Here is a 16,028-nt window from a genome sequence, read left to right as displayed (position 1 = left end):
TTTTCGTTATCTCGCACTAATAAACAGTACGTTCACTTACCTACCTCCTTACTATGAGCTCAAAAATTTCCCCTTTTCCCTCCTATTAAATATTAATTTGTTTATTGAGATAAGCCTTCAGTCAAGAATTTTATTAATTATTGTTCTACCAAATTCATTTATAGAATGAAAAAGTAAAATTTACAAGGTAAAATTACTTTTTTACTTGCAGATATTTACAAAGTAATAGTAAAAAAAAGTTTAAAATATGAACTAATTAAACAGGTTAAAAAATATTATATTCAGAGTTATATTTATTCAATAATCATCACAAATTAATTAATTATGTGTTATTAAATGTTACTGGGAAGGAAATCCCAAAACTGCGTAAATACACCATGCACACAATTTTGAAATTCTCATACTTCCATTCTTACTTACTAAGCATTCAAAAACTGCAATCGTATTAATAATGTCTGGTTAGTTTGATTTTAAAATTTTCTTTTCAAATCGGAAATTATAGACTGCATATCAGGACGCCTGGTAACCCTGTTATACACACACAAGGTAGCATCAGAAAGTTCCTAGAATACATTTATTTTATGAAAAACTGAACATTTTGGAGTTTTAAAAAAGAAATTTTACAAAGAAGTTACAAAATTTGAAATAGTATCTTTATTAAACTGTAAAGAGGAAATTTTTTTATAAAAAAATAAGACCTGAGTAAGAAGTTTAAGTAATTAGGATGGTACTTAAACTAAATTTTTATTTTCAACTTGGGCTATTAAAACAATATTGCAACATTTTGAAGTCTAGAATCATATTTACTACTACTAATTTTTATAACTGCAGATCAAAATGCTCTTTTTGTACTCTATAAATATTGGCATTTTGTTTACTTGTTAGTATTACTGTAATACTAATTTATTATTTAATTTTTATTTTTTATAATTCTTCTGTACACTTATGATAACTGTTTACAAGTTGAAATACTTATTTGGCTTTGGATTTTATTTTATTTACTTTTTTTTTTTTTTTTAGAACAGTCACCATTTAATTTTTCTTTCTTGCTTTTTTCTTACCACAAAATTTAGATTTAGGATATAAGATAGTAATAATTAATGATCAAATTAAATTTGTTATTATTATATTAATTATAAATAAAGATTACAATATTTTATAATAAAACGGATCAACATATTAGAGCATAATGTTCTTACATATTACATGTCTGTTTTTTAAGTAATAAATAAAAAGACTTATAGAAAAAATATTATATAAAGAAAATATTTAAATCCTAATTAATTTTTATACCATTACAGTGAGACCGATCAGGATTACATATTACCAACAACAAACAGCATACAGACAGGATACCAACTATACTGATATCTCATCACGAAGGCACTATTTATTGGGATTAATTCCACATGGCAAAGTAGTGTTATCACATATCACAACAGCTTCACATTAAATGCAATCATATAGTTTATAATTGTATAATACACTGTTATAACATTTTAATTACAATTAATAGATTTACATTAATTAAAAAGTATGGTATTAACTCTAAATTAATTATTTAATTGTTAATTAAATGTAAGAAAAAGCTATGTATTCAAAATAAGTAATTTTAGTATTAAAAAAACTAACAAAATTTAAATATATGACGGATACAAAAAAAAAAAACAATTATTTTCTGTAGGCAAGTGGGTTGGCAGTGCTGCCTTCTCCCGCTAGGTACGTTTACTATATACTCTCACTGCTCAGTTGGCCAGTTAAAGTACATGAGAAATAATCACAGCAAACAGAGAGATTGTCTTCTTAAGCCCCTCAAAATGCTCTCGGTGATTTTGCAATGGCACACTTTCAGGAGCAAGGCACCAACATTAAATCCTGTTTTCTGTTAAAGAAAACAGTAGCAGAAACAGTTTCAATGCTTCAGGAAGCTTATGGGAAGGAAGCTCTACACCAGGCAAGAGTGGTTCACTGATTCAGAAGAGAGCAAATGTCACTTAAAGATGAAAAAACAAAAATATTCAAAAAGTGCATAATGCCATTACATTTGATCATCACAGAACAAATGACAAATTGGAGGAAGTAACTGGAATTTCTTGGAGATCAAGCAAAAGAATCCTAACAGAAGATCTGAACATGCAAAGTGTCATGTTGTTTGTTCCATGACTGCTTTCCAATGACCACAGGGACAACCATCTAAGAGTGGGGCAGAAATTAATCTTTTTATTTGTTTTATTGTTAGGCGCACAACAAAGTGTCATTACCAGTGCTCGAATATAAGTATAATAAACAAAATATACATAATAAAATTAAAAATATAAATAAAAATTAAAATACATATATAAGTATAATAAAAAATACTAAATCTAAAAATTAAATAATAGTAAACATATAAAACTAAAAATTAAAACGCGCAATGTAATAATGAAAAATATTCCTCACACAGTGTAGCATAGATGTAAAGTGCCTATGATGTATGCTAAAGGCAAAATAAAACCTCAATGAAATAACAACAGTAAAAATCTAAATTAAAATCACAAAATTACCTTACACCATAAATATGCGAAACACATAGAATTAACATTCAAAATGTTCAATTTCATAGGAAAAACAGTAAAATTCCAAAATACATTATAAAATTCTAAAGAACACATTACAAGAATTATTAAATATTCAAATACAGGCAAATGCACTTAAGAAAAAACAAGACATTTGATAATTTGTCATATTGTTCAAAATATTTTGGATGTTAGCCTCTAATTTAAATTTCCAACGTAAGGCTGCGTAACAGACACTATACACAAGAATGTGGTATACTGTTAATTGGTAGTCGCAGTGAACATAAATGGGTGCATCAATCAGATTCATGAGGTGTCTATGAGTGAGTTTAGTGTGCCCTATTTGCAAACAGCAAACAATAATCTCCCTTGACAGTTAATCTGCATGAAGAACTCCACCTTAACACAGTGGTCTTAACTGAACAAAGTTTATTGTTGATGGTAGCATTCCATTCACTTTGCTATTCATCACGAACCACCCTCTTCAGAAAACAGATACAATCATCCGAAATAATGCGATTGGTGAAAGAAGGCTACAAACAATCCTCTTTTGCCACATGATCAGGCTGCTCATTGCCTGAAATTCCAATATGGCTATGAATCTAACAGTAGTTCACTGTTGTATTACGCCGAATCATTTCAGAAAAAAACAGACAGTAACTCACAGACAACAAGGTATCTGGAGTAGTACATGTCACCAATCACCTTCAAGACACTCATGGAATCTGAACAGAGAAATAAGAGTCAAAATGTTGGGTTAATTTTATTTAAGGTCTTAATAGCATACAGTTCCATGATAAAAACACATGATACTGGGAAGGCCACACATGTATGTTCTATTGCCAAGCACAACCAACAGAATTATCATTTTTCGATTCATCTGCATAAACTATAGCATCAGGATTCACACTATTTAAAAATTATAAAATTTATCTAATAAGTTAACCAGATTCGTGTAATTTTTTTGATGTTGACAAAGACTAAAGCAATAATTCATGAGAGAAATCTGCCAAGGATTTTCAGGACACCAACTTTCAAAGTTGGTGAGACTTCCAAAGAGTAAGACTTCCCCCCCCCCTCTATGTAGATGATTATTTATCAAATATTATCCAGTTTTTCTTTTTATATGTTTATCTTTTCATCAATTTATAATCTTTGCTTTGCTTTTTTGAGCACTTCATCCATCAGCATATCTTTGAAGAGACCTCACAAAGGTGGTGGGGACTTGTAAGCCTGGGAGGCAGGAGATATTATATACTAGGTGACATTTTTTAATAGATCCTTCATTTGATGGTGTACTGGCTGAAATGGTTTTTGGTAAATCACTATCAATCTTTCCACCAACAACACATTTCTTCTTGCCTGAACTCTTAGCTCTGAAATAGTGGCCCTGAGAGAAGCAACTCAATCAGATAACATCTAAACAAGCCGTTTTAACTCGCTGCAGGATCTGCATTATTGATTACCCACATTTGCAGGTGCTTGCCTTGATATAGCAGCAACAAAAGAATGTCTAGTTTAATCATACTCCAGAATTTCAGTGTCTTTTTATATTCTCTTTGTGCAGCCAGTAAAGATAGTTTCAACATGGTACAAATTTTGAGGATTGCCTTCTCTTCTTTAAAAGCTCAGCAAATTCGTGAACGAGCTGAATGTGATCTACCACAGTTACCACATTTTTCTTCCTTCTAACAGTTAGTATTGTTGTGACCTCCCTTACCAAATCGAGCATGTATTGTAGTTGTAAAGGCAACATGTTGTGTGATCGTGCACTTGACATTGGAAACATCGCCATAGGTTGGGGTTGAAAGGTCGTACTCAAACCGACAGGAAACCTACTCTTATTTTCTCTGGTAGTACGGGAAGGTTCAATGTTAGTATACGAAAGGGTGTAGATTTTCCATTCTGCTCTGATGTTTCATTACTCGCTTCACCTCTACAACACCTTGGAGATGAAGCTCATCGCCAATCTCACCAACATCGATCTCTGAAAGGTTCCCACAAAAGATTACTCCTTGACTGGTACTCAAGGATTTGTGGTATACTGCTTTTATGTTGATACCACTCATATTGATGAGATGCAATAGTGATCAACTCAATTTTTAATTTCCTGACTTTTTTGATGAACCACTTGGACCCATTATTACTTTATTTATCAGGAAAGGTGAGACCTTTAGAAGGGAATTCACTTCCTGATTGTTTTGGAGAACTACAAATCTGATATTTTTATACTATGGACAGGATACATCCCATTTTTAAACTATTATCTTCATCAGACAATGCTGAGTGAGGTCTTTTCACATGACATTGTATGGTAGTTTTTTCAGATGGACCGCTAACCATCATAGGAATTATTTCATGACTAGTAATTTTGCTACCACGAATACTGAGGAAATACAGGCCCACTTCTGCAGAGCCCACACATACAGAGGTTAGAGAAAAATACAACTGAGATCACCGGGTCCTAAGAACATCGTTCGAGACTCACTATGTAGACACCCCACCCATCGGCACGATAGTTTCCACCTTGGGTTACGGTTGCATTTTGTAAGGTGTTGCAACAATGCCAAGTGTGAATATAAGAACAAACAGTGTATGATGTTGTGTTGCTGTATAAGAGTATATGTTACAATCTGGGTAGTGTTTTTGGTTATGTGTATGGTGTAAAACATTTAGCAGCTTGGTGTACAGTGGGAAGAAAAGCAGGGGATGAATCTTGATGTTATGGCTATGACCCAACAAAACAAAACAGCAGTCCAGTCAGTGGAAGACAGTTCTTCAACGCCCAGAACAAAAAGAGCACTGCAAGTGAAATTAAATATGAAGTCCATGATGGTTTGTTTTTTCAACATCAACGCAGACGTTCAGATTAAATTTGTTCCTCATGACACCAGTGAACCAACATTATTCAGCAAGTGCTGAAGTGATTGCATGAGGCAGTGAGAAAAAAACAACCTGGATTGTGCAATCTGGGGACTGGCTACTTCACAACAACATGCCTGCCCACACAGCACTGAAATCCCCCTTTACTCACCCAACCTATCCTTCCTGCAAGTTCTTATTTCCAAGAATGAAGAAAAACCTAAAGGGAAAGCATTTTCAGGAAGAGGAGGAGTTAAAAAAAAATCTCTGGAAGCACTTAACAGTATTAGTTCAGAAGAATATAAAAAATATTTTCAACAGTAGAAAAATCATAGGGACGGGTGCATATCATCTAATGTACATTATTTGAGGGGATTGATGTTTTCAGTTTTTTCCCCGACAAAAAACGCTATCGCGTTATCATCCCCCAGACACAATATAGTTGTTGTAAATAACTGAATGTTAAAATGTGAGAATTAAAAATTAATTAAAAACTAAAAACCAGAAATGTAAAAATACATCTTAAAACAAAAGAAGCTGTATTTTAATTAAAATAATAAAAATAACATCTGCTTTACGGCAAATGAAATAAATGGTTGAAACACACTACAGTAAACCAAATATTAGAACATAAATGGACAGCCCTAAGAAATCGTAAAAAATACGTTAACATCGTTTCATTATCTCCTAAAATAGTTCGCATGTTAGCCCCTACTTCTAATTTGCAACACAATGCCGCATAACAGATACAGTATACAAGGATGTGGTGCACTGTTATTTGGCATTATCAGCGAATGCAAAGGGATGCACTTGTTTGCATCATCAGATATCCATGAGTGAGCCTAGTGTGCCCTATTACGACAATTACCTCTCTTGAGTGAGTAACGTGTGAGTAATGACAATTACCTCTCTTGACGATTATTTCTGCACAAGGAGCTCCATGGTGATACAGTGTTAATTCAATGAAGTTTATTGTTAAAAGTAGCATCCCACTCACTTTGCCACTCACCATGAACCAACCTCTTCAGACAACAGACAAGATCTTTCAAAACAATGCGATTGGTCAAAAGAGACTGGAAACAAGCCCCTTTGTGCTTTATCAGCACACTGATTTAATGAAATTCCAATATGAATCGGGATCCAACAGGATCTCCCAGTTATATTAAGTTGATTAATTGCAAAATAATACACTGAATCTCAAAGACAAAAGGATATCTGGAGTATATGTATATATCATTAAACCCATTGGGTTGGTCTAGTGGTGAACTCATCATTGCAAATCAGCTGATTTCAAAGTTCAGAGTGGATACTGGTGATCTTTGGTGGTTGGGTTTCAATTAACCACACATATCAGGAACAGTCAACCTGAGATGGTACAAGATTACACTTCATTTACATTCATACATATCATCCTCATTCATCCTCTGAAGTAATATCTTATGGTGGTTCCAGAGGCTAAACAGTAAAAGAAGGTAGATGTTACTAACTGTTTGTAAGACACTTGTGGAATCTGAGCACTCAAGTACAAGTTGAAATGTTGGGTAATTGTATTTACAGCCTTATTAATAGCAAACAGCTCCATAAAAAAAATACTGGCAATGCTGGAGGGCCAAACAGCTATGTTCTGTTGCCAACAACAAAAGCACATCCCACAGAATTAATGTTTTTAAAGCCATCTGTATAAATTATAGCATCAGGAATCACACTACTTATAATATCATAAAATATTTTTCACAAAATAACCAGATTTATCTTCTTTTTATTATACTGACAAATATCAAAGCAGTAATTAATGAGAGATGGCCACCAAGGGAGGTAATAATATGGAACAACACTAAGTGGTAATTGTATATTTAGAGCTGAGGAAAGGTACTGACCTCTGATGCCTAGTGGAGCAGTAGATCTTGGCTGGTTCTGGTATCGATTAACATGCTGCTTGGAAAATACCACATCAAAGGTTGGATGAGTTGGTTGTGTTTTAATCTGAGCCACATAGGAGCATATCATTTGTTTCCGTCTATTCCAAAGAGATGGTTCACTACTGTCTTACAGGGACAGGGCTGTCTCTGTAAGTACAGGGTACTATCTTACAGACTTACTACAGGGCTTGAGTGAGACGCACCCATGGCAAGATGAATGAATGATGGACTGCATCGAGAATCTTTAGAGCAGTGGCCAGTGCCAATGAATAAGCTACACAGCCACAGTCTAAGTGGGAATGGATCAGACCTTGGTAGAAGTGCAATATGAATATTCGATTCGCTTTCCAACAGGTATTTCTCCCCAACGGGATAAAACTTTCACCTACAACTGGTTCACCATGTAAATACAGTTGAGGGTCAACATGTTCCCTCAACTGGGAAAAAGAAATGCACTTTGATTTTCAGGGAAAAGTAAATCCAGTAGATTTACAACACAATTCTAAGTGCGTATGGTATTTTGAAGCAGCCTTTCACATGTAGCTAACATTCTACATGCTACATAAATAGAAAATCATCTACAAATAAAGAAGACATAAAGGACTTTCACACGCAGTTTGTTATTCTATTTATGGCTAAGGCAAACAAAGTAACACAGAACAGCTCCCTGTATCAGTGCGTTTTCTAGTGTGAAACTTTCAGATACCTTCGTTCCAACTCGAACTTGCGAGGTTCGACTAGTGAGGAAACACTGATAAATACGAGGAGATTACCTTCGGCATCCATTCATGAAGTGTATTAAGGATTCCTCTCCTCCATGCAGTTTTTTACACCATTTGCAAATGAAAAATACAGTAAGCAGCTGTTAAAGAAATAAAAAGGGGTTTTGAGTAACAGCTTCTAGGGCAACTAAATGATCAATAAACGATCTACCCTGCCAGAAACCACACTGTTCTGGGGCAATTAGGGCGTTTCTCTCAAAGTACCACACTAGACGACGATATACCATTCGTTCCATAACCTTGCACAAGGGAGAACTGGTCAAGGAGATAAACAATAATTTGTGGAGCATGATTTATCTTACCAGGTTTTGGTATGGGGATCACCAGTGCCTCTAACCAAGAATCTGGAAACGCATGATTAGAGAATATTCTATTATAGATACACAAAAGATGTATATCATAATGCAGTATCTTGGAGGTGTGATAACAAACTGAGCCTGATATTTTCAAGATTTTTCAAGATGTTATCTTAAATAAAAGAATTTAAATATATAAATCTCCCTTTTTTAGGTACTCCTCATTCATATTTGCTTAATAATGTTTAAATTCAAGAAATTTGCTATCAAACCTGATGTAATTCATTGATAAGGTCAGTAAACATAGCTTTCATTTACCCAACTATTATTCAATTATAAAATAGATAATTTTCTGTAAGTTTTCTTAAATCATGTATTTTTCATAAAATTATTAACGTTGCAAGAGCAATAACCAGATATTTCAGGAAAATGTTTTTCCACCATTCCTTATTTTACATACTTTTCAAAGAAAAGTATGGTATTACTTTTGGTCACATTGTGAGGTGAAAATTAATTTTCTTTATGTTTTGAGGTAAAATGAGAATGAAAATACCATTCACTTAAACTGGAATTTTCTTTTATATATATGTATATATATATATATATATATATATATATATATATATATATACACACGAGGGTTATATTTTTTCAAGGTCCGATCAGTCACAAAATTAAAACCACAGTGAAAATAAAAAATTTCTTATTTGTAACAAGTACTTACATAGTTACGCTATTTCTCTACATAGTCGCCACTCCGATTTAGACATTTGTCATAGTGTGGTACCAACTTTCCCATACCCTCGTTATAGAACGGAGCCACATGTGTTTTCAGCCATGTTTCTATGCTGGTCTGCAGCTCAATGTCTGTGCCAAAATGTTGTCCTCCTAGCTAACGTCTCATGTAAACAAAGAGGTGAAAATCGGATGGAGCAAAGTTCGGGCTGTATGGTGGGTGATCAAACACTTCCCAATGAAAACAGGAGCTTCTTGCAGGAGCTTCTTTGTTACAGCTGCAGTGTGCAGCCGAGCATTGTCATGGAGAAAGACAATGCCTGATGACAACATTCCTCTCCGCTTATTCTGAATTGCCCTTCGTAGAAAAGAGTGATGTACAATATCATGTATGACACACTGAAGAGTAGACGATACAACCATAATCAAAATGGGACCAAACTAAAGAATTATAAAAACGTAACATACATGACCAGTCAGCTCCCTGCTTGGTTATTGCTAAGGACTTATAGCATATCTAGAATTTTAAAATTCTTGACCTTAACTGTTTTATGTGTTTGACTCATGTAAGATATGACTGAAGAAAAGTAAACCTAGAAATTTTAACGTCAGGAGAGATAACAATTGGCTCTCCATTGAGAAGGACTTCAGGAGTAAAAGGGTTTTAATGATCATTTAAATCTCTAGTTCAAATATGAAAATGATTACTATAGAATTAAGTTATATTCAGTATAACTACACTGGGATTTTTAAACAAGACAATACTCTTAATAAAAAATAAACATACACTTTCAAACATAACTTTCAACAAACAACAATAAAAATTATTATTGTTACTTTCTGTAAAAAATGTAGTCAAATACTGAATAATATAACTTACCTTTTGTATTTAATTTGTGGTAAAAAAAGTGATCGAATAAGACTTGCTAAAAGTGTCTGTGCTCTGGACTCAAAGCACCAAATTGTAGGCCAAAATCTTTCATTAATTAAAGGCACATTTCCTAATAAAAAATTTTTAAACTTTCCATCAGAACATGTTAGAATTGGTTTCTGTAAAATACAAAAAATCATTGATACTATTAATAAAGTTATATAAGAACAAATCTTAAGCGTTACAATCCAAAAATATAATCAGTTCACAAAGCAAAGATGGAGATCCATTTAATAAGTAAACCAAAAGATGAATATATAAAATAAAAGTATCAATTACAATTAATTAAAAATAATTTCACAGGGCTTATGGAATATAAATCATTGTTTTAGCACAAAAATAAATCTGGTGTATGCTAGTCTTGAACCAAGCCACCTTATAAACTTATGATCCAATGACACCTACATCTCAGCCAGTAATAACAACCTGGAAATTGAAGGGTATGATGTAAGCATGAAATGACAAAAGCTGAAACTACAATTAATGAATCAGTTCCTGCAAATTATTTAAATTAAAAAAATATTGCGTGCAGCTTCAACGCATACTGTTGAAATTTTTTTTACCGGTGACTAATGATTACAGGAGTTAAACGCCCTTAAATTTTTACAAAAAAAGATCGTTACTGATTTTTTCCCTAACTGTAAGACGTAAGATCCATTACTTTTCGAAAAGTAAACATCCTTGAAGATTAAAAGATGTAAAAGACTATCTACCAGTTCATTATTTTATTTCATTACATGAATGGTTTATTCGAGATATTACAGTTAGCTTTCAGCAAAATATGCCAAGAATCAGATGACAGTGAATTGAAGATTTAAAATTAGACTATGAAATATAATTATTCCAGTGAGATATAATTATGCCACTTCCATATACTAACCAATAAAATTAAATTTAAATTAAAACTATAGAATTATTGAATATTTCTATGACAAGAAACATAGATATACAATAATTATAAAACTTGGTTTTCTTTTCTCTATTAACTTATGAAAACAGATTTTTATGGATAATTTTTTTCTTTCTTACGTCTACAGTCTATTCGGTTTACACATACTCTAAATAGATGCTACTTGAGCATTATAAAAAGAGATGGCAATATGTAATCCAGTTGGAAATTTTACAAAACCTATTTTTAATTTAAAATCCATTCGACCACTTCTCTGGGAAACTCAATAATTTTCAAATCAGCCATTTTTTTTTTTTTTGTTATTAGCGCCTGAAAGTAATGATTTACAATATACAAATTAATTTTTAACACATGCATGCTAAGTATAATAATATGTATATAAATTAATAACAAAAAAATAATTAAAAAAAAATTAACAAACTGCAAATGACAAAAAAAAGGAAAAATAGGAAAAGCTAAATCACAGTATAAAAATACTAAGAAAATATATTATAATAAGTGTTAGATAATCAAATATAGATGTCCGACTTTAAGAAAGAACAAGATACTGATAACATCCTCAGATTGTTTTCTAGAATATCATGGATGGCAGCTCTTAATTTAAATATCTGATGCAACGCCGAATAACACATACACAGTCCATAAGGATGTGGTGTATCGTTAGTTGGCAGTTACAGCGAACACAAACAGGTACATCAGTCTGATTCATTAGGTGTCCATGTGTAAGATTAATATGCCCTATTCACAAATGGTAAATAACAACCTCCTACCGATGGTTATTCCAGATTGCAAGAGCTCCATGGTACCACAGTGTCCTTGATGTATTGGAGTTTATTATCTATTGTAGCAGTCCAGCTACCTTGTCAATTTCCCAAAGAATTAATTAACAGAATTAATAAAATCGGTAGGAGTAACACGAGTGGTGAAAAATAGCATTACTATAAGAAAGCAACAAGCACTTCAATAGGTAAGGGGCAGTAAATTAAGGAATGTGAAATTTAAAACAATTATAATCACAAGGGGAGAGATTTATTTTTACCCACAACAGAACAGAGATATGTTATTTGAGATATATGCGTTTGGGGTAAGAGGTGTGTGTGTGTGTGTGTGTGTGTGTGTGTGTGTGTGTGTGTGTGTGTGTGTGTGTGCACATGTATGCACACATATATTACAATTTTTCTCAAAAACTAATGGACCGATTTTGATGCAGTTTTTTTTTACATTACATAGGTTCCACTTAAAGCAGGTTCTTAGACATGTTTTACAGTTATGGGCTACCAGGGGACACTGCAACAGATGCATTTCTCTCAAATGGCTGGACCAACTTTGATGCAGTTTTTTGCATTACATAGGTATCACCTCAGAGCAGTTCTTCGATTAGTTTTATAGTTATAGGCAGCCAGGAGGCATTGCAGTAGATATGTTTCTTCAAAACAGTTTTGTGTTTTTTTTTTCAATTTTCAATTTTATCACTTGCTACAAATCAATATTTTTGAGAGGATTACTAAAATGGGATCAAAATAGTAATCTGTTCATTTAATAAAAGATGTCAAACACCTCACTTAGTATGAAAAAATCAATGACTGTGATCTTATTGAAGTAAATCATAATTCACGGTTGATATGACACCTTTACCTTGATTGCTCTAGTTTTCTATAAGTCAACATAAACAGAGTACACAAGCTCTGAATATATATTTAAAAAAATTACTTTTCATATAAGGAATGATGTAATAAGCAATTCATTGAAGGCAATTTAAGAAATTCATTTGGTGCTGTTTAAGACCAATAATTCACACATAACACCAAAATGTTCTGATCGGCAGCAGATTACAAAATGGTTGCAAGTGAGCAAAAAAATCATATGCACTGAAATAAATGATATTTCAAATTTTTTGAATAAGTCATATAAATAAATTGATTTGCCTGATGAATACATTAGGTTCTATTAGTACAAAGTCAAGACTTATAATCCTTTCTTTCCTATTGCGATGCTACAATAAATGACCCTCTCATTTCTATCACTATCTATATTAATAATCTTTAAGTTGGTAAATCATCCAACACTATTCCTGAAAAGCTTGTTTAGCATTTCATTACTGTAAATGAAACTAATATCCCATAAATGATACAGTATTTATCCTATTATTGTGCCTAATATTTTTGAAAAACAAGGAACACTTGACCATAGGCAAAATTACTAATGAATGTTGGTTAAATTTCTTATTCACTACCAATTTTACGCTGAAAGTTAGTTTAGCAATAAAAACCAGCACAACATGGTAACATGATCTTATTGATCACAACATAACAATTAATAAAAAAATAGTATCTCATGAAATATCGTAGAACATAAGACTATTATCATTATGTAAAGCAATATAACACTTTTATTGGTAAAATAATAATAAATCAGAAATGAAATCTGTTACAACAAACAAACAAACAAATATTCAGCATAATTCTGTATTATTGTTTTTTCTTAAAATACAACTTATTACTTATTTACTCTTGTAACATAATTATTGATAATTTTTTTTACAAATCTGTTCAGAATTAAATACTTTTCAAAAACTGCAGCTGACCTTTTTTTACTTTTCCACAATTCTAGTAATTTTTTCACAAAAAATTAAAAAAGTTGAATTTTTGTGGCTATTTTTAACAGATTTTTCTAAAAGAAAGTGTTTGTAATGCACATCATTGAAACAAATTTTTAACATTTCTGACTCACACTTATAACAATTTTTCTCATTTTTTTAACCAAAGTAATACACCTGTTATTTTTACCAGAAACCTCTGGAACCTCCTAAAACAGGTTGTTCTAGGGACCTCCAGAACCTTCCAGAGGGAGAAGAATATCCTGAAACCTCCTCTGGAAGCAGTACTGTTTACTGCTTCTAGAACTTCTAATTTCCTAACTCTTAGATAATAACAACTAAATTAAAAGCATTTCATTTTAAGTGAGACCTTGAAAAAATAATGTATAGTATGAATGCTATGAATTTATGACTCTATTAAAAAGTAACTCATGAAAATTTGTCACTGGTGTGCATTTAAAAAAAAATTACAATGAAACAATTTATAAAAATGTTTTTTAACAATGTCATCTTATATTATAGGCCTTAAAAAACGTAAAATGATTTGTATAATTATCAATAAGAAATGAGTGACCAAACAAATGTAAATAAATTTGAGATACTATATTTTGATACTGTTCAAAATATGTGACCAAACATTGAAATCTATTAACAATATTGTACAATTTATTCTTTCATTGACCACTGTTGTGTATGCACCAATCTCCATTCGTTTCAGTTTTTTTTACAGCAGTGTTTTTTGTTTGGTAATACCTTGTTTATAATAAAATGAGTTAAATAAAACTTATAGTAAAATATCGAAAAATGAGAGAAGTCAAGAAAGTTAACATTTAAAAATTTACGAAAGGTCGATCAGTCTTGAAAAATGGAAAGGGATAATTGACATATTACTTTGATAAAAAAAAAAATGTAAGGAAAGAGAACATACAACAGCTGTATGCAGTGTCCTGGTTGCAAGTTCAGAATATGAAAAACATAAAAAAGTACTTAAAAAGTTAGCCAAAAATCAGTCAGAGGTTTCCTTCAGTTAGTACTCCATAAAATATATACATATATATATAACCCATGATAAACCAGTCATAAGACTTGACGATTTTAATAAATGCATAAGAAGGGTGGTACATGAATTTCATAAACCACATAAACATATTAGACTACTGACAATGAGAAAATTGGAGTCACACGCTTAAGGATTCGATTAATTTCTCTGAAGTGAAACAAATACAAGAAGAGTATTAAGACTTAGGATTCAAGAATGGAAAATTAAAAACAATATAAAAATGCTTAATGAAAAACACAATATAAGACTCAAACAAATAAAATATTGAAGTTCAGTTACAAAATTTAGGCATGAAAAAATAGTAATAGTATAACCCGATGAATAATATGTTTTATCTACACACTCCTCCAACAAATCCTAGAGTTATGATTCTGGATGCAGCCTAAATTTCCAATTTCAAGAGGCAACAGACACACTGGAAAAAAAATTGGTCCAAAAAGTAGTGAATACCATGATCAAATGAACACAATAGATTACTTAAAACAGGCTAAAGGAAAACTCAAACCAAATCTACCCAATAATTCTGCAGTAGTAACTGACAACCTATCTTATCTTAAAATAGCAGCAGGAAAAATAGCAAAGTCCTCATCAAAAGAAGAAGAAGTAAGATACTGATTTGTTAGATTTTCTAATCTATTTTCTTCAGACTTGCTAAAATGGCAATTATATGAATTATTAAAAGTAAATAAAGACCTTGTGAGATCTACTTGTTTGAAGAACTTTTAAGAAAAGAACACGACATTCTATGACTACCACCGTATCATCCAGACATAAATCCTATTTTAATGATAGGGTCTGAAATGAAAAGATACATAAGTAATCATAATGTAACTTTTAACATCAAGAATGTTCAAACGTTGTGTGATGGTAGAATGCAGAAATTAACAAATCTAACTGGAAGCCTTGTGAAAAAGTAAAAATGAATAGATGAAGATTGCAGAAAACAATACTAGAGAAAATTCTTTGAGAGGTGGCAATAATAGTGAAAATGACATACAATAGTTTTGGAACCTGGTGAATTTAGCAATTCATTTGCCATTCAGCCTGTATATGATGTGCATATAAATTATTTTCATTTATTAATTAATTTATTTGTTTTTTTCTCTCAAGATTTTATCTCTAATAATAAATATATGATATTACTGTTATTTAAATGTTATTTCCAATTTTGAGAGGTCTCAAACTGCAAAAGATAATAAATAATAATCAAACTGTGATACGGCAAATCAAGAAAGATCCCAAATGGAGCACTTCTTGCCGAGGTAAATATAATTTTTGTTTATAAAATTATTTTCAAAAATTAGCAAATACATAAATTATAGAAAAAATATTATAGGTATAAATAAATTTAAAAAAACTAAAATTTCAAAAAATCATAGAAG

The 16,028-nt window shown here is 31.7% G+C and overlaps 1 protein-coding gene across 5 annotated transcripts in view; it reads right to left on the bottom strand.

Annotated features, from left to right (window-relative positions):
- Nucleotides 1-16,028, bottom strand: part of Hydr1 (abhydrolase domain containing Hydr1) — a 106,940-nt gene that overhangs the window by 60,513 nt on the left and 30,399 nt on the right. For all 5 annotated transcript variants that reach the window (XM_075377414.1, XM_075377427.1, XM_075377421.1 and 2 more), the window contains one exon: nt 10,030-10,199. In XM_075377414.1, coding sequence (XP_075233529.1) covers nt 10,030-10,199 — 170 coding nt within the window. The remainder of the gene's footprint in view (nt 1-10,029; nt 10,200-16,028) is intronic.

The sequence above is a fragment of the Lycorma delicatula genome, chromosome 1, assembly GCF_047948215.1.
Source record: "Lycorma delicatula isolate Av1 chromosome 1, ASM4794821v1, whole genome shotgun sequence".
In the NCBI taxonomy this organism is placed as follows: Eukaryota; Metazoa; Arthropoda; class Insecta; order Hemiptera; family Fulgoridae; genus Lycorma; species Lycorma delicatula.
The sequence above is the reverse complement of the archived record's forward strand: the minus strand, read 5'-3'. Positions and strand labels throughout refer to the sequence as shown.